Source organism: Myzus persicae, unplaced genomic scaffold, assembly GCF_001856785.1.
Source record: "Myzus persicae strain clone G006 unplaced genomic scaffold, MPER_G0061.0, whole genome shotgun sequence".
Lineage (NCBI taxonomy): Eukaryota > Metazoa > Arthropoda > Insecta > Hemiptera > Aphididae > Myzus > Myzus persicae.
The window spans coordinates 178,507-201,259 of NW_019103067.1; the positions used below are offsets into that span (position 1 = coordinate 178,507).

General features: G+C 31.9%; 1 protein-coding gene across 4 annotated transcripts in view; it reads right to left on the reverse strand.

Moving 5' to 3' along the window:
- Window positions 1–621: 621 nt before the first annotated feature.
- LOC111033704 overlaps window positions 622–22,753 on the reverse strand; it is a 61,057-nt gene continuing 38,925 nt past the window's right edge. For 2 of the 4 annotated variants that reach the window (XM_022314580.1, XM_022314581.1), the window contains 13 exons: window positions 9,714–10,091; window positions 7,771–8,019; window positions 7,184–7,405; window positions 4,750–5,078; window positions 4,513–4,678; window positions 3,864–4,115; window positions 3,614–3,805; window positions 3,218–3,546; window positions 2,940–3,154; window positions 2,646–2,862; window positions 2,290–2,574; window positions 1,091–1,193; window positions 622–1,017 (listed from right to left, as the gene is read on the reverse strand). In XM_022314580.1, the coding sequence (XP_022170272.1) occupies window positions 865–1,017; window positions 1,091–1,193; window positions 2,290–2,574; window positions 2,646–2,862; window positions 2,940–3,154; window positions 3,218–3,546; window positions 3,614–3,805; window positions 3,864–4,115; window positions 4,513–4,678; window positions 4,750–5,078; window positions 7,184–7,405; window positions 7,771–8,019; window positions 9,714–9,974 (2,973 nt within the window). In that variant the 5' untranslated portion in view covers window positions 9,975–10,091 and the 3' untranslated portion in view covers window positions 622–864. Of the gene's footprint in view, window positions 1,018–1,090; window positions 1,194–1,263; window positions 1,342–2,289; window positions 2,575–2,645; window positions 2,863–2,939; window positions 3,155–3,217; window positions 3,547–3,613; window positions 3,806–3,863; window positions 4,116–4,512; window positions 4,679–4,749; window positions 5,079–7,183; window positions 7,406–7,770; window positions 8,020–9,713; window positions 10,092–14,528; window positions 15,101–22,753 lie in introns of those variants that run through there. The other 2 variants (XM_022314582.1, XR_002604456.1) reach the window with 2 other exon arrangements.

The window sequence follows — 22,753 nt, forward strand, 5'->3', positions numbered from 1 at the left end:
TTATTTATCTATTTAGGCTTTAATTTTTATTAACTTATTAATATGAGATTTTTAAACTCCAAGATATAATTAATAAAATATATAAAAACACAAATCATATTAGTGATTGAAATGAAACAACTAAATGACTTTATGAACTTTAAAAAAAAAATATATAAGAATATATTATTCCTTTGCGTATAAATAATATGTTGTAAGATAATATTTGTAATTTATACTTCAGTCATATTAAATGTATTCTAAACATTGGTAATTATTGTTCAATAATTTGGATATTTTTCATATAATACATCTATACTCCAACAGTGTTCTCATTTAAGCAAGTGCCAAGTGTCATATTGTACTTACACTCTACATTATTTAATAATAAATATTTATAAACATAAAATACAGTTATTAGATACATTTAAACAATTTTATTATGGCAATCAACATGGAGTAGGTATTTTAATTTTATAACATCTAAATTTAATAAAAAGTGATCATTTTAACAAAAATAACATGTGTGAATCATTTATATAAGTTGTACATTTTCATTATTAACTAAATAAAATAAGATAACAATTATTGAAACATAAATGTTAACTTGAAATTAATATAAATAACACTTAGAGTGAAAAACAAAATATTTGGATTAACTAAAACTAAATAATTTATTTGACTTACCAAGTATAATTACTGAATATTACTATTTACATCATTAACTAAGTTAGTTAATCATGACTATTTAGTATTTATATGTATAAAATATGTATGTATATATAAAAATTAGCTAATTATTTCTAGTGAAATTAGTCAAGTAAATTATTTTAATTAAATACAATAACAATACATTAAAAATTAGGTAAATAATAATATAAAAATCTACATCAATGGTTGAGCAAATTTGTTCTTGTTTATCGGATTGAAAACAATAGGTTTGTACATTGAATTTTTATTTTTCATAAATGGTTGTAGAGAATTTAAACCGACTATAGAACTAGCCGGAATCTTTTCATTGGTAACTTCATTTAATTCCTGATAAAAATAAAAATAACTTTATTATATTTAATACTAATGTATAAAAAGGTTTTTTCTAAGAGATAATTACTGTTTCGTTATTGTGTTTTTGTTTTAAGCTTTTTATGATATGTATATAATCAAGATTTATTCCAATGTCGTTGTTTTCTCGATCAGATATTGGACTGGCTGATCTAAATGGTGTAAAATAAAAACACAATTATCCTAAAATTTAAGACAGACCAAGTAACATTCACTACCAACCTATATTGGTGAAATGGTGACTTGAATATTTGTTGACTAGAATACACACTTAATCCCGAGCTCCATACTTGCTAAAACCTGTGTTAGAATTGTTAACCAAAGCATAATAGTAGTTAGTATTGCATTTACAATGTATTTATTGTTAAGTTTATCGATGCTCTGTAAAATCTTGTTGACATTGTAAGGTTATTTTTTTGTTTGTCAGGCAAGTAGTTAACAAAGTATGTAAAAGCTTTATAAAATAAAGGAAAATAGCTGAAATATTGTTTTTAATTTGCATAGTACCTATAATTTATGGAATTTTTTTTTGAATACTTTAATTTGTCTTTTAAAATTTTCAACTGATTATTATGGTATGATTATTTTGTTTGTAATTATTGTTAGGTAATACATATAATAGCTAATATTCCTTATTTTAAAAAATCAAACGTCTAATTAACCTTATCCTTAAATTCATGTTTTCTTACACTTATCTTAATGACACCTACAAAATTATTTTCTTCATTCATAGGCACTGACTTTCTTGATTAAAATAATTTCCATCATATTTTTATTCGTTTTATGGATTTTCTAATATTACCAATAGTTTATAATAAGTCACTTAATGAAACAAGTAAAAAAATAAACCTTTTTATTGAATTTGTAGAGAATACAAAAAACAATCTTATGACTAATATTATAAATTAAATAATGTTAAGTCAAAGTTAAACCTAATATTCAAAGTTTACAATACATTTAGTTTGTTCAAATATGTTCAAAACTTAATGTTGTCATAAAAATGAATATGTTCACCATTTTGATATCAATATTTATTTTTGTTAATTGTTTATTGTGTTTTTGTTAAGTATTATTTAGTATTAAAATATATTTGAATTAAATAGTCATGCGTTTCAAATTCACTAAGTAGTAAGTAGTAAGTAGTAAGTTATATGTTTTGTATTAGGTAAGTAATATATTATATAATATAATTGTTAACCTTAGTCATCTAGTAACTATGGTTTATGGTATAAGTTAATGATTATCTACCTGCTTCTGTGCTTTGTACGTGAAGTTGGTCGAGTAATCGACACAGACACTTCTGAGTCCGAACTTGCCACAGAATGTGGCAGGGCCCCTTGAGCAAAGTCTCTTCTGTAGTTTCCAGATGTTGGCGTTGATGATCCTTTTTCAGTTCCATTGCACTGCTTGCGTACAGTATTCGGTGTCACATACACTGGTGTACTTTTGGGCATTTGGTATACAACTTTTGGATGAACAGTTGTTGACTTTTTTACTGGAGTTTCTGAACGATTATTAGGTTCATGTTCAACTCTACAAAGTGGTCAGCTTAGTTAAATATATTGATTCATAAATAAATATTTTCACTATGAAATCATTTTTACCTGGAAGAGTTAAAATCTTTGTAGTCACGTCTTGACTCCCGAAATTCGGAGAGTACTTGAGTACCAGATGGGAGAGGTTGTGCTGGTTCTCTATCACCTTGTGTTAACGTATACAGTCTCAACTGTTGTCGAATGTCTGCTTTTTCTCTTTCTCGTTTTCGTTGAAACTCTTCTTCCACTCGACGCATAGCCTCCATTTCACTAAGTCTCTGACGTTCTGTAATCAATCATTTCAAATTAAATATAACCTTTATAAACATATGAAAGTGCATTTATATATATATGTATTATTACCTTTGTACTCGGCTTCTTTTGATAATTTTTCAGCTATTTTTTTTCGTTCAATTTGTCTTATTGTACTTTGAAATGCAAACTTTTTATTTGTTGATTTTTGTTGTTTTGTTCTTTCATTTATGACTGGTAACTCTTCATCTTCCAGGTCGTCTCTTGTAAGGTCCTCACATGACTTTGACACAATGGCTTTATTTTCAGGCACATTTTTCATATCCCTATTAATTGGATTAATATTTAAAAAGAGTTCTAATAACAGTTATTTAGATATTTAAATATACTTTTGATATAAATAGTTCAACGATTTATATTCTGGCAAATACATAGCTCGTCTGCCTGCAGCTAAATATGAAAACTTTGGTAAAGATGACATAGCTAATTCTTCATCAGAAGGTTCATCTCTAGTTGGACATTCTAATTGACTCCAATTTTGAGATGGAAAATTGCCAACTAAACCTGATTGATGCAATGAATCTGGTACACTTCTACTCAACACCCAGTTTTCATCCAAATGTGATTTGTTTCTATCTGCTGATGCTTTTCCTCTATGTAACTTAGATTTGAAGTAACCATTTGATTTAGGCGGGTTCATTGGTGAAAAATCTTCATTCTTTATAGAACACAATAAATTTTATTGTCTTAATAAAATATTACTATTAAATAATAAAAAAACTCACTGATTGCCCATATCTTTTATCAATTCCTGTACTTTCATCTCTGGGTAAGGATAGACAGAAACTTGGTTTAGCAACTGTACGGATTCTTGAAAATTGTGTGGTATCCAAACTTTGAGGTGACACTGGTGCCGAATCTTCCAATCCTCCATCTGAACTTGTTTCTTCTAAGTCTTGCTGTGGAGTCCAAGCAACCTAAAAGTTATAATAGTTTATTAAATTCATACTTTCAAACATGTTATTTATGTATTACCTGTGAATTATGGGCTGAATTAGGACTAGCATCTCCAGAAATACCACTATCCCCAGATTTATCACCAGAATTATGAGGTTGATCTATAATTGGTATTAAATCTTCCTCTCCTCCGCTACAATTAGGACTAACTGGTGAAGGGCTTTCTAAAGCAGTGAGCAAGCGCCAAGCAGCTGTTGGACTAAATCTAGGGATATCAAACTGTTTTCTTGGTAGTGTAGGTCTTAGTTGAAGAGATATGTCACCACCACTCTAAAATATTTATGTATAAATAAAATAATATTATACTTTTATGTTTCAATTTAGGTAGTTTAGGTTTTTAATTTTTATCATAATGGCAAAAAAATAAAATACTGTTCCTAACATCCTAACCTTTCCAAAATTTGAATTAAATATGCAAGGGAAACATTTAATTGTCTTTTTCATAATTTAAAAATAAACAAGTATACATATTAACAAAAATATTATATAATATTAGTTAAATGTAGTTCTTAAAAAAAAAACACAACTTGATTTAATAAAAAAAAAATGTGAGTAGTTGATCAAATTTTGTGCTCACAGAATGTATGAAATTGAACTTAAAAACAATTAAAAGTATATTTGTCCTTGTCATGTTGTTAATAATTATAAAACCCTCTTTGATTTATACCTCATCTGTTGGGCCACTGCTAGCAATGCTATCAGACGGCGAAGCGTTCGTTTTATTAAAGCTCTCAGCGAATCGGTCGACGTCTTCAGAGGTTCTACTGATCTTTGTCGTATCGTTGAACTCGTTCATACCGAAATAGAATGTTTTCGGTTTAATATCTGGCACGCTAAGCAATATAAAATACTTTAAATACTTGAAGCATTGAAATAATCGGTTGCCATGCTCAATAGGGCATACCTTGTTTTTGGCTTTGCTCTCTTATCATGGCTTTTGTTCTCGTCGTTGGAACCCGTGGCTGACGAACCCTCGCCCGTGCATCGGACGTCATCGTCTTCTTGTACTTTTGTAGCGAGATTCGGTATCGACCTGGACATCCGTTTGGCCCTATCGGCCATTAACCGTTGTCTGTTCGAGTTCACCGGGCTTTCTCGATGTTTGTCACTGTCAGCGACCACGACCGCGCATTCCTCGGAAGCCGGATTGGACGAGCTCTCCGAAGCGCGGCCAACGGGCGGATGACGGAATTCCTTTTCTCTTAGCCTTTCCGTCACACGTTTCAATTCGGCCTGTAAGAATTGGACCAGTAAAGTTATAGTATTTAAAGTTACTATAAAAAACCTTCGGGTAACTTTTGAATAAATACGTTCGTTTTTTGATCGAATTTTGCAGAGAATAATTTATAAAAAAAAATAATTGCAATTTGTACTAAATATAGAGCAGCGTATTATATAATAATGGTAAGTCGTAAGTGGCGGACGGTGGTTACCAAAATAATTTTTCTTTAGTTTTTTTTTTTACACAAATGAAAAATTGTCCTAACAAATGTGATTTTTTTCTATCGCATTAATCCCAAAGATCATTATTTTGAACGCCTGGACCGGTACGGTCAATTTGACGCGTGCCGGCGGATTTCCTATTATGCCTTCACCCGATCTAGCTAGCTGCTCTATTGCGTAAATACTAACTGGCCCGCGCGACAAAGGACGTCCCGAATATCTGCAGCTGCCGCATTGTTATACAGAACAGTGGCTCGTTGTTAATAGAAAAGTATAATAATATGCGGAGGGGTCAAATATGCAGGACGCTAACATTTGTTATTTAGGGGCGGTGAAGGTTTAATGGTGCTAACAAAATGTGACGATTTTGTTGTTGTTGTAAAAGCGACCATTTTTATTATTATAGTGCGTGCAAGTTAGGTCGAATTATATATAAATATTTATACCTATACTCCATAAACTATATTTTATGTATATTTATATTATGCAATAATTATTTAATATTGTACTATGATTTAAAAAAAAATGTATTTAAATATATTGATAATTTTTTTTGTTACAGCTGACCAAAATAATGTGGCATGTGTGGCAAACACACCATTAAGTATAGTACCGATTTAAACTAGATTATGTTATAGAAATCTCGGGCATGCATTCCAGATTCTGGAATATAGTGATTATAACATATTAATGTGCCTATAGAAAGGAGTTTGTAATTTTCGACATCACAATAGTAATCGAATATGACGTGTATTTCCTTTTTTTTAAATGTATGTATGTAACGATGATATGTAACTTACACCACCTCGTTATATTATATGGAATATTGAAATTTGCACCAAAATTAAAATCGATTTTAACAATCGATAATTTCTTAGACTGTTACTGTTACTGATTGTTATTTCCAATCACGAAAGCGACACAAGATTGTTGTTTTACACGCGTGTCAGAGTGTCTATGGGAACTTATACTAAGAACGAAAAAGTTTATGTGCGTAAATGCAAATATTCCAAGCTTCATGAATCCAAAGATGGAGTTTACTTTAATATCTAATATACTTATCCAAAGACTAAAAGTCAAACGTATGTTCAATGCTGAATGATGTATCTCTTTGATAGTTTGATACGATATTATAATAATTTAGTTTTTGAGGGTCAATCATCAGAGAAGTATTATTCACTTTTTGGTACCTAGTAAGTATAGTAAGTTGTTGAGTGTAGTCTGGTCTAACCTAACCTAACTTGTAGTGTGGTATCAATTTGAATTTTGGTGCAAATTAAAATGTATTCTACCTACCACCCAACAATTTTCATCAATATTTATCCATTTTGGTACCAATTACATATACCCACGCAGGTAGGCCAATATTCAAAAACCTATACATTGGGGAGTTTTTAATGGTTTTCGTTTTAATATACATAATATATATTACATATTATAAACAAAATATTTATACATATATATATGTGTTTATATTTAGGGTTGTATTTCATTATCAATAATATTACTATATATATTATAAATAACAATACATATATTTTACCATGTAGAATACTTGGTTTTTTTTAACTCTAGAAAGTCCTCGAGAAAATATAATTTTAGTTTTTTTGACTCATTACACAATGCGAGAGCCAAATATACCACTGTATAAATTACTGATATTAATGTAATTAGAATTTGATACTCCATGGACGCTATCTACGTTGTAAAAAATTTTTTATACTTATTATTTTAATTTCAGCACCTCCTTACACAACTAGTATCATAATTCATATTATATAGCAGAATTGTTTTCAAATAATCATATAAAAAGAAAATAAGATGTGGACTACCAATTAAATCGAATCTTTTAAAAACTAAACAGTTTGTCAAAAATACAATAAAAGTTTACTCACTTGAAATTGTGGGGAAGACATGCTTCGATGTAAATTGCTAGGTTGTGGTTTAACTTCAGGCTGAAATTCTGCGTTTTTTAATTCGTCTCTACTGAGCTTACGTTTTGTCTCAGCTCTAGTCTTAAATAATCTCAATCTTGGCATACCATTGTTTTGACTAGATCTACTATTATCTCTGTGGTTTTCCCAATGTTGATAAGAGTCCGGTGAAGAGCTGTCCATCTGCGAAACGTAAAACACACAACTTTTATAAATATACCGATTTAATGTCAAACCCAATGGGTATATGTACATCAAGACATCAAGCCGTTTAATTACTGGAAGAAATCGCATTTGGGTACGTATAATGTAGATCGTCTTTATATTATAATATATTATATTAAACGCCTAAATCCTCTACTCACGTATACTCATAATTCATATACAATTCATACATATTTCGTGTAATATTTTAAATTAAATTAATTATTAAATACTAAAATTCAAATACGTTAAGTTTTACATAACTAAATAACCATTATAACTGGTTCTATTAGAGGTAAGCCTTGGGATACATGCTATATTTTCTAAAAATTCATATTTCTCACTCCATTATGGTGCGATGAAGATGGAGGCACTTGAGGAGCTCTATACTTCTTTTTAGAACGGGACATCCTGCCTTTGACAGCGCCATTGTCTCCCTGATTGTGATGATGTTGGTAACCCATCGGTGGGAGTTGGCGGGAGTCTGAAAACCGTAAATCCGGTTCGCTGGTATACATATTGTACCCCATACGATCTCGCCTTCCATCCCTAGGTACATGTCTTTGAATCTCGTATCCATAATCATGTTGGATCTATAACATATTAAAGATTTTTAAACTTTATTGACCTTCATTTAGAAAATACTAATATTGATTTCATAATAAAAGAAAAACGAATATAAATATTTAAACCAAAACATGTCCATACAAAAATATATGAGCAGACAGCCAGACACACGGCTTACGCTATTATAATATGTAGTATAATATATATTTTATATTTACATGTATCTATAAATTCATTAAAAGAATGTTTTTATTTTATTTAAATATTATTTGTATTATATTCTACTTAAAGTATTCTAATAAATAGGTATGCATTTATATTTCCAACTAAATAATTATTTTTTGTTTTTTAAATAATTTGTATTATTTATTTTATAAATTTATATTAAAGATAAAGTGAGAAATATGTCCATTATTGCAGTTATCAATACTTAATAAAGATTTAATAATGGTTGTAATGTTTTATCAATTATTAAAAATCCCGATTTTGACGAAGTTTAAATAACTTTTAATGTAGTTCAATAAATAGTTTTTTTGTCGTATAGTACTATTACGTATACTGCTTATACAATTATGATTAATGTTGGATAATATTGTTTTATATCAGTTGTTTGTAACAGGGAGTTTTAGATAGGCAAACGTGGTACACGTGTGTTAAGGTGCAATGTGGAAAGTATCACAACTATTTTTAGTTGTCATAATAATATATTATTATACCATTTATATTTTACTATAACACGACTTGTATTTTGTACACATTTTTTTTTAATGCATTATTGCAAGGATTTTATAATATTTTAGACTGTTTTATTTTTGAATAACGAATTCATGGCCAGTTATACTTTATGGAATTATCTTAAGTGAAAGATTGGTCAATATTATTATTTTTCAGCATGATATTTATTGTATTTTATTGTTAGTTAAAAATTAATTATACACATACTATTAATTTTAAATATTGTATTAATCATTGATAAAATTATTTAGGTATTGTCATTGTATACTGTTTCTATAAAAAGCTGGAGGGTGTAAATATAAACGGAAAAAAGTAGGATATTTTTCAATAATCCCGTAATAACCACGGGAGAATATATTTACTATATCCAAAGGTAACACATGTAATTTTTACCCAATGAAACTCGTATATTAATTATTGTAATACATTTATTGATTTCAACGAATACACATCATTAAGTGACTGACTTCAATATGGTTAAGTATAATTAGGGGTCGCTGGGACACTAAGCTGAAAGCTAATCGGCTCTACACTTCTATATCGGTAACTATTCTAAAATGAGACTTAAAAATGTTTAAATATCAATAACTAATTGTATATATTATGCTATACTCACCGCAATACTCATTTCGCATAACACACAATAGAATAATCATAAATCTATAGAGCGTGGATTTTTGTGCAATTGTTTATTGTTTTCTTTTATACATTTTTATCGTTTTTAACAGGAAGTATATATTTTTTTTATTGTAATATTGTTAAGCAATTTTATTTAAAAAAAAACTATTTGTTTTGCATTGAGTATCTGACTAAGTTATGAATAGATTATTTTAGTTTTGTATATTAAACATTTTTTTTTTGTTTCGCATATTCTTGTGGTTTTTATTGCAAATCATACGACCGATTTTAATGCTTTTTTAGAGCATAGAAATCCGTGATTTAATCACAACTAGGATAACATGTGCATTGCAAATATTTTACTCACGTCGTCTCGGTGCGAGTACTCGTACGGCCGTTTACCGTTTATGGTGCCGGCCGCGTGCAGCATGGATCCGTTTTCGGTGGCCCTGAGCCGCGGCCGTTGTTGGCCCGGCACGTGCGGCGGTAGCACTTTGGGCCCGGTGGTCGGTTGCCTGAAGTACTGCGACCGCGGGAACGAGTACGCCCACGAGTGCGGCGGAATCGATCGCGCGTCGCCGCCGGTCGCGTACGATGTGCTGCTGCCGTGACTGTTCGAGTTGCCCATCGCTGCGGCACGTGGCTGTCCGGCTGTGCGGCGACGTTGTGATGGAACAGGGCACGACGACGCGTCTCAGCCTCGCTCTGTGTGCGCTGCGCGTTACACCGACGATTGGGTCCTCATCTATGGAAACAAACGACGAAATCAACTTTTGCAATAATCGACGGTATGTGGTACAGCCATTCAAAATATTTTGACAAAAGTAACGAAAATTTAAACTTATGAAATTATTGATTTTTGCATAATATTTTTGAAGGTATTTTTGATTTGGTAGTGAAGATACGTTCATAATGTACACTAATAGATATAATATATATGTTACCGTCAATGTCGTAAATTCAGGTAATGATGATATTGACTAGCCAATTAATATAATGCCTGGGTAACTTGGTCATTATCTATAATCAACATATATTTGTAACATTGACTTGATAAATCAGACGATGTTATAATTTGATAAATTCACTAGTTATTATAACATATCCTATCGTCGTGTAGTCAATGTTATCTTTTATCGTTTTAACTTTAAAAACCCACGTTAAGATTAGGTATCTGTTTTATAACGAATAATAATAGGTATCTTTTATAGTTTTAATACTCACGGCAACTAACCTAACATAAGTATTGTTACAGTCTACGTTGTACTTTCGTATAATATAGTTTATAGTTTTGTATAGTTTTTCATTTCGAAAAGTGTTGAATTGTTTTATTAAAAAAATGAATTCAAATGAAATGCGTCAAAAATTTTACAAAGCATTATCTGATTTATTGAAAAATAAACGTGAAGATAATAAATCATTTTTAAACAAAGAAGAATATATGTTAAGATTGCAAGAAGTTAAATTAGCTAAGGAAAAAATTGGGAAGAAAAGTGCAAAGGATTACAGATACATTCGTAAGTATGATATAATAACACTCAATGGGCAAGAACGACTTATTAAATCTATAAGTAATAATTCAGAAAATGTACACTATTATGTATCAAATGACGAATTATTTGATATTTTACACGATAGTCACATTGCAATAGGTCATGGTGGTAGGGACCGCATGGTTTATGAATTAAAGACAAAATATTGTAATATTACCAAGGAAACTATTATGATATATTTAAGTCTTTGTATGCATTGTGCACGGTGCCACTGCAAAACAAAATGCAAAACAAATAAATGTACTTGTAGATCTAATAACCGGCTTTGTACATCGAAATGCCATAACAGCTTATCATGCGAGAATAAGTGATACCCATACGTCATAATCAATAATCAACATACAAGTATTAAAATAATAATTATTATGAAAAAATTAATTTTTTCTTATATTTTTTTTTCATTGTTTATTCTTAAATAGTAAATATAATATATTATATCTAAAATTATCAATGGCTACATAGTATTAGTCAATAATGACAATGACTGGTCAATCATAGAAATTATGTATTAATATTAAATTTGTTCTATGATTGTCTATCTTAGTTAGGTATTCTCTAAAAAGACTAGCCAATAATATCAATACCTATGTAAAACAGTCAGTGTTAACATAGACTAGTCATTTTTAACAATACCTAATTATCATCATTGGCGGTAACATATACATATATACGTCTGCAATCATTTTCTTTAAGTGTAATTTTAAATATCTATACACTAATATGGGCGCGTGATATTATTATTACCGTGGGTACCTATAAGTTATAGTATATTGTTTTATATTTTTACATGACTTAATTTATGTAATATGAGAAGCTCGAATAGAAAAATCTACCGGAGTGGCAGTCATATGTCTCTGTTTTCAAAAACAATGTTTTCATTCCATCCCCCCTTTATTCGTATTTTCATTCAGTCCTAAAATATTAGTCACACGATTATTGCACAATATACCAGTCAGTTACCACTTACCAGTATCTATGTGTACTGGCCATGATCTTCTATCCAATCGTGCATTTAACCTGGGGCTCTATCACAGTGAATACAGTACTATTGACTTTCCCCTATGGTGGGCCACAGATGACTTCAATCAATTTAACTAATTCATTCAAGAGAGCAGATTAAATTTATAATACCTTCTTTCCTCCCTCAGTATCAATTTGTCATATATTATTGCTCTATCCTGTAATTATAACAAAAGATGTCCTCTAATCACACTATCCATATTGGTTTCAAAATTAAAAATATATGAGCTTTACGTTTCATACGTTTTATTTTCTTTTTCTTTGCTTAATTATTTATCATATTATGATGGTTTAATCTTTAATAGTGTTTGAGATATTTTGAGTTTAAAATTCATTAATAAAAAATAAAGAAATGTGTTTATATAAGAATACACGGAACGTGTTTTTTTTATTTTTTTTTAATTTATGCACTAGGCGTATTTAATTATGGAACTTTGGTGATCAAAATATTTTTTATGTACAGGTTAAGGTGGTTGTCGTTTCGTCAAGCGACCGTCTAACCTTACGAATTTCGAATTTACCGCTGAACGCTATTCGTAATAATTATAATTGGTCAATAACATAATGATTATCATATCAGGGAAATTAAAATGCGTTTTGAGTAAATAGAAAATAAAAACAAGCGTGAAACAAACTAATTAGGCAATGGGAAATAAAGTCGTATTCGCCGAGTTCACGTAATACTTACTTTACGACATGTATAATAACAAAATAATTATTTATGTTGCATATACAAAATACATTTTACTTAATGTCTGTATCTCATATATATATAATATAGTAATATATATATAGGTATTAGTAATACCTATGGTATTAGGTATATTACTATTGTACGACGAGGAATGGAATATTTTAAGTCAGGCAACAACTACGATATTAATGTATTTGTCACAATCAAAATATATTATGAATCGAAATCAAATGTAGATTATATCGAATATATAGAAATATTGGCGTGGAGTGTATCCAATTGACCCATTGTAAATAGTGTTTGAAAGAAGTTCAATATTATATCGCCTCGTATTATAGGTGTATCGTGTATATAATATTTATTATAAAATAAGTATAAGGAATTATTTTAATGTAACAATAATAGCTGTGATACGCAACATTTGATCAGTAAGGAGTGTGTTTAAAAAATCCAGCCAATTGTGTTACCATAACATAATAAATAATAATTAATATTGAATATATTATGTGCATAATAGTATCGATTTCTATAATAATTACTATTATAATTATTAATTTGTTTATAAATATATATACAGACAACCGACATTAATATGGTTCGGAAAAGTAAGTTTTTAAGTGCCAAAGATTTAGTTATTCGTATATTCATTTAATGAATAAAATAGTGTTTATAATTGTGTAATATTATTAAGTATCAAATGTAATAATTAATACATCGCATCTATAGCAAACAAACCGTCTGATTAAAAGGAATCTTCTAATTCGACATTTAAAATGATTTTTTATTTTACATTATTGAGTGTCATGATTCGTTAATGCGATAGATGATAGATTATTAATAAAAACTAATTTCTGGTTTTATTTCAATGTTCAAAAATAAATGTTTATGATAATAATATAGATGTAATTCATTTTTAATAACACATCATGTGTTTTGAATTTTCAAATGTTTATGAACTTCGTCTATAACATTATAATATAAAGTAATTATCAAGTACATAATATGAGCAAAAATTCGATATTGTAACTGGCATCTCCGACAAGAGAGCACCATCTTGTGCTGTCAATTGACTATCAAGACTATTTTTAAAATATATATACAATTATAATCCTATCAACTATCAAGGTTCAATTTTTAAGTTATTAGCACGCGCGTGCTTTCAGTAATTATAGAAACTCGCTGTGAGAATCCACGGTGGACGTAATCAACGGATTTTCCTAAATATATTATATATAATTATATATAGAATTAAGGTCCGCGCCTCACTGATTTGAAGAACACTCGAAGTTTATAACGAGTATATTCAAAAAATCATTGATTATAAATATTATTAATTAATATTTAATACTAGTTACTATGTATTATCAATGGGTAATATAAAAAGACATAACCATGGAGTCTGCCAACAGACTTTGCCAAATTGATTCGAAAAATATGCCAATATTTAGCAAATCAATTGAGAGTTTGTTATTAGAATTTGCAAAAAAGTTTTTTGAATATTATAAGCAAACCCATTTCGGGACCCACCTTAAGTTGTCTGACCTCGCAGTCACCTGATTTTGTTCGATCGATTCAAAAACTGAGACAATATTCGCAAATTGATTAAAAGTAATTGCAAGTTGGGCTTTAGAATTTTTAAAAACGTCCTATGAAATATGATATAAGTATTAGTATTATACGCTGAAAGCCATTTCTGAACAAAAAAAAACATAATATTAAGATCACCGAAAAAATAAAATTGATTTGCAAATTTTTGTAAGCAATTTGCAATTAATTTACAAAATATAACCTGCACATTTTCGAATCAATCAGATAAAGTTCAACTTGGGGCCAACCTCACGGATATAATATCTACTGTACGTAGCCGACGTTAATTATTATTAATATTGTCGGATAATTAATAATACAACAATACCTCGAAATTAGCCGGTGTGTCCTCCTGCAACCCAGTCGTCTGTTGAGTATAAGTTATTATTCTAAACTTATAATATATTATATGATATTGAAATGTAGGCGTAGCCGTTTAAAAGCAATAACGGTGGTAAGCGCGTGTTGTGCGTTCTCTCGTCGTAGAAAATATCGTTTTAAGACTGATCGACGAAATACGTTCGCGGAGCACTCTCCGCGTAACAATAACACACGGACGGCGTTCGGGTATTCTCAAGTCGGCACTCGAACGGTTTTCGCGAACAAAAGCCGAGGGAACGAAAACAGAAAATCTCGATTTCCAGACAAACGCACGCTGAACCGGCAACCGCACACGAACTTCGGGCGATATACGCGATATCGTACACGCGCCCGCGGATAAGGAACAACACGACCGTGGCGGAAACGAGACACGTGACGAAGACCGCCGATAGCGCGGCGCAGTGGTTGTTTGTTTCGGAAGGAACGCCGCGCGCACTGTACAACACACGGCGAGACGCGTGTTGCGTGTGTGTTCCGTTACCGGGTCGGTTCCGGCGAGACACCGTTATTATGCGACTGAGAAGTGAGAGACCGGGAGAGTGATTGACTGAGAGAGCGGGTGAGAGAGAGAGAGAGTGAGAGCGATAGCGATGGAGTTCTGGAGACGCGCAGGCACAGCCGCCGACAAGTCGCTCCCCCCTCCAGACGCGCTGGCGGCGGCGGAAACGAACGTCGCCGCCGTTGCAACCGCTCGACTCGCCAGCGTTAGCCGCCGCCGCGTCTCGGCTCGCCGCTCGATCGCAATAAATAACGACAAGTATTCAAAACACATAATATTATCGTTTGCGGGTATTTAAATTTTGTTTTTAAGTCTTTCTCTTCTACACTTAAAAAGTGTAAAAGCAAGCCCACACGCGAAAAATTTCACTCCTTTTTCCCTTGCACAAACTTGCTTGCATAAAGTGTTAATAAAATGTCTTTCCACTCCCCTTTCTTCGTAAAATTGGTGATTATGTCATTAGTATAACAACAATTTTCAAGATTGAATCATAATAATGTATATTTTATTTATAATGTTTAAAATATCACAATACACGTTCTGAATTGGCGTAGTATAGGCGTATGGAGTATAGAAGTTGTTATTCTTACAAGGAACTTGTTCTTGTACAAAATAAAGATGAGTGCAAGGCGTGCATCGTACCTTTACGAGCCGCTTATCGATAAAGAGTAAAGACCGTTGTCGTATAAGAGTATATAAGACCGATAACAAAGTGAAACTAAAAATACGCGATTACCCGTGGATCATTGCCACGGGTATGCCGTTTAGTCCGTTTACAATGATAATAATATTATGGACAGTGGTCACCTAGGTCCTAGATTGAGTTTACTACGGTTGACTGTCTATGGAGGGTTATGGTTTACGATTCTCAGCATACGAAATTCGAAGACGGAAAAGTTCGGAAAGTTGTCGATGAAACATTTATCAGAGAAATTTCGGTGAGGTTTTAAACTTGCCCAGCCCGAACGTGATAAGCACGCCGACCATTTATATTGTTTGAGGTAAAAAGGACACGATATTTTCCATCGGTATAATCTTATGAAATGGTCCGTGGTTTTCCCCACGCTTGATTCTCAATCGCGTCGTCTTCCTGCCTGAGAGTATACGTTTATTGTGTAATGTGAGAAAAAAATATAATTTTGTGCAGTACAAGTGAAACGAGTCCCATGCAAGTTGATCTACTCTGGTCCGACGACACGCGTGCGGCCTGCTTCCCGAGGATTACGCATTGAGCAAGGTAAGATGTACAATTACACATTTTTTATCTATACTCTAAATATATCAGTCACAGGTTCTTTTTAGGAATAGACAATTTCATAAGCATGTACGACCGTTGTTTAGAAATCGGAATTTTTTGTATTTACTGACAAGTTGGCTACTCATAAGATAATAATACAAGTGAATCTTAGAAAATTTGAGTGAAAATAAAAATTTCAAACAAAATACACGCAAGCGTTCGAAAATAATATGGTCTAAAAATACATTGTCTTATATAAAAATGCTAAAAATCAGAATTTCATCAAATACATGGGTGGTTAAAGAATAAAATGTCGGTAAACATTCTAGGCGAATCACCCTGTATGTACAATTTATAAATCATCTCGAGCAAGAGGTACACGTACGATTAGCAACAGTCGGTCTCCGAGCTATGCAAATTATATTTCCCCGCCGCCTCTATAATATGGCTACTTAAAACTGTTCTCGACAACAACACTCTGGTCGTGCGCGTTTTCCGGAACCGCGGAAAACGTTTATTACACAGCCGCTCGTTGCTGCAGATGGCGGTGCGCGTGTAATGGTCTTTACCTCCACGGGAATTCGTCGTGAAATTCAGCGCTCGTCGTCCGGATGAGGAGACGACGACGACCTAAACGTACAGCCGTGAAACGACAGTAATTCATCTGTCTTCGGTGCAGTCGTGGTAATAAACTACATAAGCAGAAACCGTGGACCGTGGTTAGGCATAATACGTTAATAATTATGTAGGTAAATGATATTGTTATGAACGCAGTGTTGTGTATGGGTAAGGACGGTAAAGTTCGCCAGTCGGACGCGTTCCTTTTGTTGGAACCCGACAAGTCCCGACAATATTATTGTCATCGCTAAAATATTATATAATCCCTTTATTATGCACACAATAGTTGTTATATGTATACACATAGTAGGTACAAGTGTACAACAATTTCGTTTCGAGAGATTACAAAATTATTTTTCGTTTGCATTGCATATATTATAATTTATTATGCATCTTAACAAGTATTACAAGTATAGATACTCACGGGAGTCGTGGTGCACTTAAACAGCATGTTTTATGCGACGATCGACCGGGACGAAACATGTGTTCTGTGCTCGTTCAATAAAACTTCGAATGACTAATGCGCGCATGTACTTTCTTAAATTATTTTCGCTGTAATATGTTATGACGTACGCCTATGAGGAATGCCAATTCGTCCTAATATTTCATTAGGTTCGAGCGTGCGACTTCTGTATTAATTTTTTCTACTTAGTTTGTGTAATAAAAAATGGGTTGTAAAAATCCGTGTAGGTATTGTTATACAATAATTACTGTGGCAGAAGTGCTGCCATCACTGAGATAAGTAAGTAAGAAACTCGTAAGTCGAAACGTTTTTATCTCAGAGATGTTAAATTAATTACCATAGATATTGAGCTTGTATTTTGCAAGTTGTAACTTGTAAGTTACGTTACTTATTGCTACAGCCGGCACCGCCCGCATCCATTTTGTACAATATTGCAATACTGCAATCCGACCGGTATCGCGGACAATTTCCTTATCAAACCCGTATCAATGCGATAAAACAGTTTCGAACAGAATTTATAAATGCACAGAATGTGGTTTATGTATTATGTGTAACATCGTTGTTAACAAGGTCGGTTTTGAAAAAAAGTACAACACTGAAGACTGAACACACAACAATATAATATTGTATACTGATATAATATTTTAACATCTTGTTTAAAAAATATTTTTTAATCATAAATTAAAGGTATCAATGTATGTGGACCACGGAAATCTGATAAACTGTAAAAATATGTGAAATGTGATACACAACTTACAAGTATATTATATGAATATATTAATGAACATTTAAGCACTCAATATCTAGTTAAATACCTATAGACTATAGGCTATAGTTAAGCAAAACTCAATATAATAATATATATTATAAAATGGGTTAATACAGTAGGTACATACATGTTTATATAGCAAATTAGTTTATTTTAAATTTAATATTAATCAATACATTCATAACTATATGTATTTATTTTTTAAATAATATCAATTATTTTTAGTTTAAGTGTAATTATTATTTTGGAGGGTCCATCGCTGGATAACTTCCCTTGTTTTTTCTGCATTGTTATTGTGTTGTTTTATATTGTTATGTATATTATTTTCTATTCATATTATAGAATATTATTTGTAAGAAAACTTGCTTTATACAACTACAATCTTATAGAGGTAGGTTAGGAGGCACCAATCTAAAATTTAAGCTATATATATTTTTTATAGATATTAATAACTATAGATAATATAATAATGAGGAACATTACAGGATATCTTTACCTACCGGCTACTTAGTAGACTGGCCGGGCTGGGTCGGGCTACTATTGAGCATAGACTATAAGGCACATTATAACATATTATCGATCGCTATAGTAGTTGACAGTTTTATTACACTAGTTTGAATAATTCATTAATGATTTTTCAATTTTAATATAGGCATCATAATGTGATGTAGGTTTGATGGTCAGGTTTTTTTATCATACGTTTATGCACTTGGCAGTGGCCAATTTTTTCTCATAAAAATTGGTCGAAAATAATTTCTCCGTGGCATATTTTTGCAGCTAAACTGCAACGTATACTACGGCAGCAATTCAGCCATGTGACTCATGTGACCAACTTTTCTACGTACCCACACTGATTTATGGATGAGCACAGTAAACAGGTTATTTTCTTACAGTAATTTTTTTATATTATTGTACTAGCCATTCAAATATATATTATTTTTATTTTTTAACTGTTAAAAGGTATACGTATAAAGTAGTATATAAAGTATATTGTAGTAAAGCTAACGTTTTGTATTTTGTAATCGTATAACTAATGTATTAACTATGGGAATTTCAACTAATCTCGTATAATAAAAAGTCGGAATATCGTTTGCCGCGACATTATGATATAGTACCTAAGTCAGAATGACTACTAGGGAAACCACCCATGGGTATGAATCAAAATAAAACAATTATCGTCCAACCATAAACGGTGATTTGTATAATATAAAACTACCGAATATAATATCGTAGAATACTCTACAGGTAGTCTGCGGTTTCAAAATTCCACGACAATCGCTGCGAGCGGTAAACATTTTTTTTTATTATTATAAAAGCGTTTCACAACAAAATATACAAATAACTGCAGCGCGCCGATTATAATTATTATTACGTATTATTTGATCGAAAACGAGTTTTTAATACGATATGATATTAATTACGTTCGAGCTATACATAATATTATATAGTGATGTGTACGCGTCTCCGTCATTTCGCGATCATCCACCACCGTCGACATAATATGCGCCGCTCGTCTTATCCGCAGTGCTGGCGAAAGATGGGAGCGAGAGAAAGTAATGTAACGCGTATGAATGACAATATATCGTCGAGGATAATCATATTATTACTCGTGTATTAATTTGATCGACGTCCAGGTGAAATGTGAAGGTCGATGGCCCGCGCGCGATTCGTCACCGGACCGGTCATGGGTTTTAAGCGATGGAAAAAAAACGCAAAAAACTGTATAGGTACATATTATAGGTATGAAATGAAAAATGTACATCTACGTCGTCGGTAAACAGGAAGAGAGTGAAAGGGGTGCGGCTGCGGGCACCGATCGCGTAATTTAACGGTTAATTTCACCAGCGGGGTCCTACGCACTATTACTGCACTTAACGCTCCGAGCTCCCATGTGCACACACACACAGTAATAATAATATGATAATATGCAATATGTAATATGTCTGACTCGATGGGCCCCGGAGGCGTGCGCATATCGTTTCCGACGAAAGCCTCATGCCGAATGGAAATCGAGATGGCCTGGGGCCGCAATATATCGGTACTTCGCACCGGAATAGAAACCCATACATATACGCCTCGGGATCAATTATATATTATATTATCGTATTCCGATATATGATAAATATAATCCGGCCCTCCGCTGCGTGCACAACACATGTAACTAGCGGACAAAAGTGAAAACCCATCACGTCGCGGGATATTATATTAGGTGTTATTACACCGTGTGTGTTGTTCCGCCGTATCGTTGTCAACCCCTTTCTCCGAGTGCCCTCGAGTCTGCTGCTGCAGGGGCGTCGTTTTGAGCTTTCGTTGACGATGAGAAACGCGTCTGCCCGAATTCCGACAACATAATATTATGTAATATTATCTACACTCTGCTGCAGTAGGTATACGGTTTTACACGTTTACACCGTGACTTCGTAATATTATGGTAAAAGTAAAATAACGTATTATAAATTATAATAATTAGGGCTATGGGATGATTATGACATTAAAAACTCTTAAAAAAATACGTTCATCGCTCCGCTCCGCAGAATCTAAATTACGTGCGAATATGCCCTAAAAATATCAAGGTATGCCCATAAAACAATCAAATGTGACATTGAAGAATGCGTTGCAAATCGTGTTATTCATTATTTGTTCAAAATAAATTGTACACTTTTAATAGTTTTTTTATTAGAAACTGCACGTTTCATATACGCGTGTTCGAGACTTCGAGTGAGCTGTGACACCGACAATATAATACCTATAAATATAATATGTGTATTGCCTACAGGCGTATGTCTGTAAAAGGCTTATTTTTTTTTGCTTAAATCGTGTATGGCACGATTGAGTACCTAAGAAAAAATCACATCTGTATGCGGCGAATCTAATAATAAAAATAATAAATACTTCTTAAAATGTTCTTTACAATCTAAAATTAAAGACAAATTAACTAGGTATCTACAATTTCATAATAAGAACTGCAAATAGCTTAAAATAATATTAAAAAATGCTTAGTAAAATTCAATATATCGGCCAACTCTACGTCATATCAAACGGACTAATAATTTGGTTTGTGTAATTCAAAAATGTAGTGTAATGTGCACGACTAAACAACAAAAATAAGAATTAAGAATATGTAACAGTCATAATCAATGATCATCCTAACCCATAATAATAATTACTAATAAGGAGTAAAAGATATCTCCATTGTGGCACTGTATTCCACATATATAATATAAATAATATATACGGAATAATGGCTATCATGAGTGATACATACCTACGATAAAGGGTTGACACCCTTGATGAAGGGGGGAGGGTGTGAGGGGATGAGGCGTGTGCCATATCCGACACTTATATCTCTTTATCGACAGTCTCTTGTATTATACATTCGTGCTAAAATATTCTAGAGTACACCACAATATTACTCATTTCGTCTGAAACTCAAACCGTCAAATCTTTCAGCTGATATATCACGATAAATCGAGTCTATTGCAATATTGTGGCAATTATTATTCGGAAGCCGCAGTTGTTGGGCGTATATTATTTTACTGTGCTGCAGGATTGCCGAAAGAAATGACCGCCCCGAAGAAAACTTTAAATATGAAAAAAAAATTAAAACGTTCCTACACGATAGTTATGAATGTTATGATAATAATAATAATAATAATAATAATATGATCAATATGGGTAATGTTATAGATAATATACACTAGTTACTGACACCTGCAGTCAGGGACGTAGCCAGGATTTTATTTCGGAGGGGGTCAAACCAAAAAAAATAAAAAAATAAAAATAATAATAACTAATTTTAACCATTCTATTATTAATCAATCAAAAATTAAATTCGTAATGACTTACTAGTTACTATATTATGCTAGCTATGTTATGTACATACTACATATTGTAAAAAAAGTATCGTATAAATAAAAAAAATGTAGGTATAAATATAACATAGATATAATAAAATTTATAATAATAATTTTCTTTTTGATTTTGCCATTATATTCAACACTTCTTTTTCTTTCTTTCTTTCTTTTCAGTGCTGCACACTGGTTGATTATGTTCTTGACTTTCATGTTGATTTAAAAGCGCACCAGTAAATGGTTTTTTTGGTTTAGGTTTAAAAAAATTGTCAAGTGCTCCTCTCTTCATATTTGATTATTATAAAACAAAAAACGAAACAGAAACGAGCACAGAAATAAAACGAAATAAAATTTACCGTAGGTACGTTTATATGAAAGTAGACAAACATCGACTGACGACAGACGAGTATGGTATAATATATTTTGCTTTAAATTGTATACACGATACGATTAGTATAACAATAAAAGATAAAGTTTACGATCTAGTCAGTTGATGAAGGACAATCATGATTATTATATTACAAATCTATCTTAACTTAGGTACCTACTAATTAGTACTGTGTCATTTCTTATCAACATGGTTATTATAGAGATTAAAGTTTATACGATTATACGTGGGTTTATAGTCATCTACCTCATACCCAGCTATTTGGTATACGTTTAAAAAAAATTTCGTCGATGACATTTCGGGGGGGGTCCGGACCCCGTGGACCCCCCCTCTGGCTACGTCCCTGC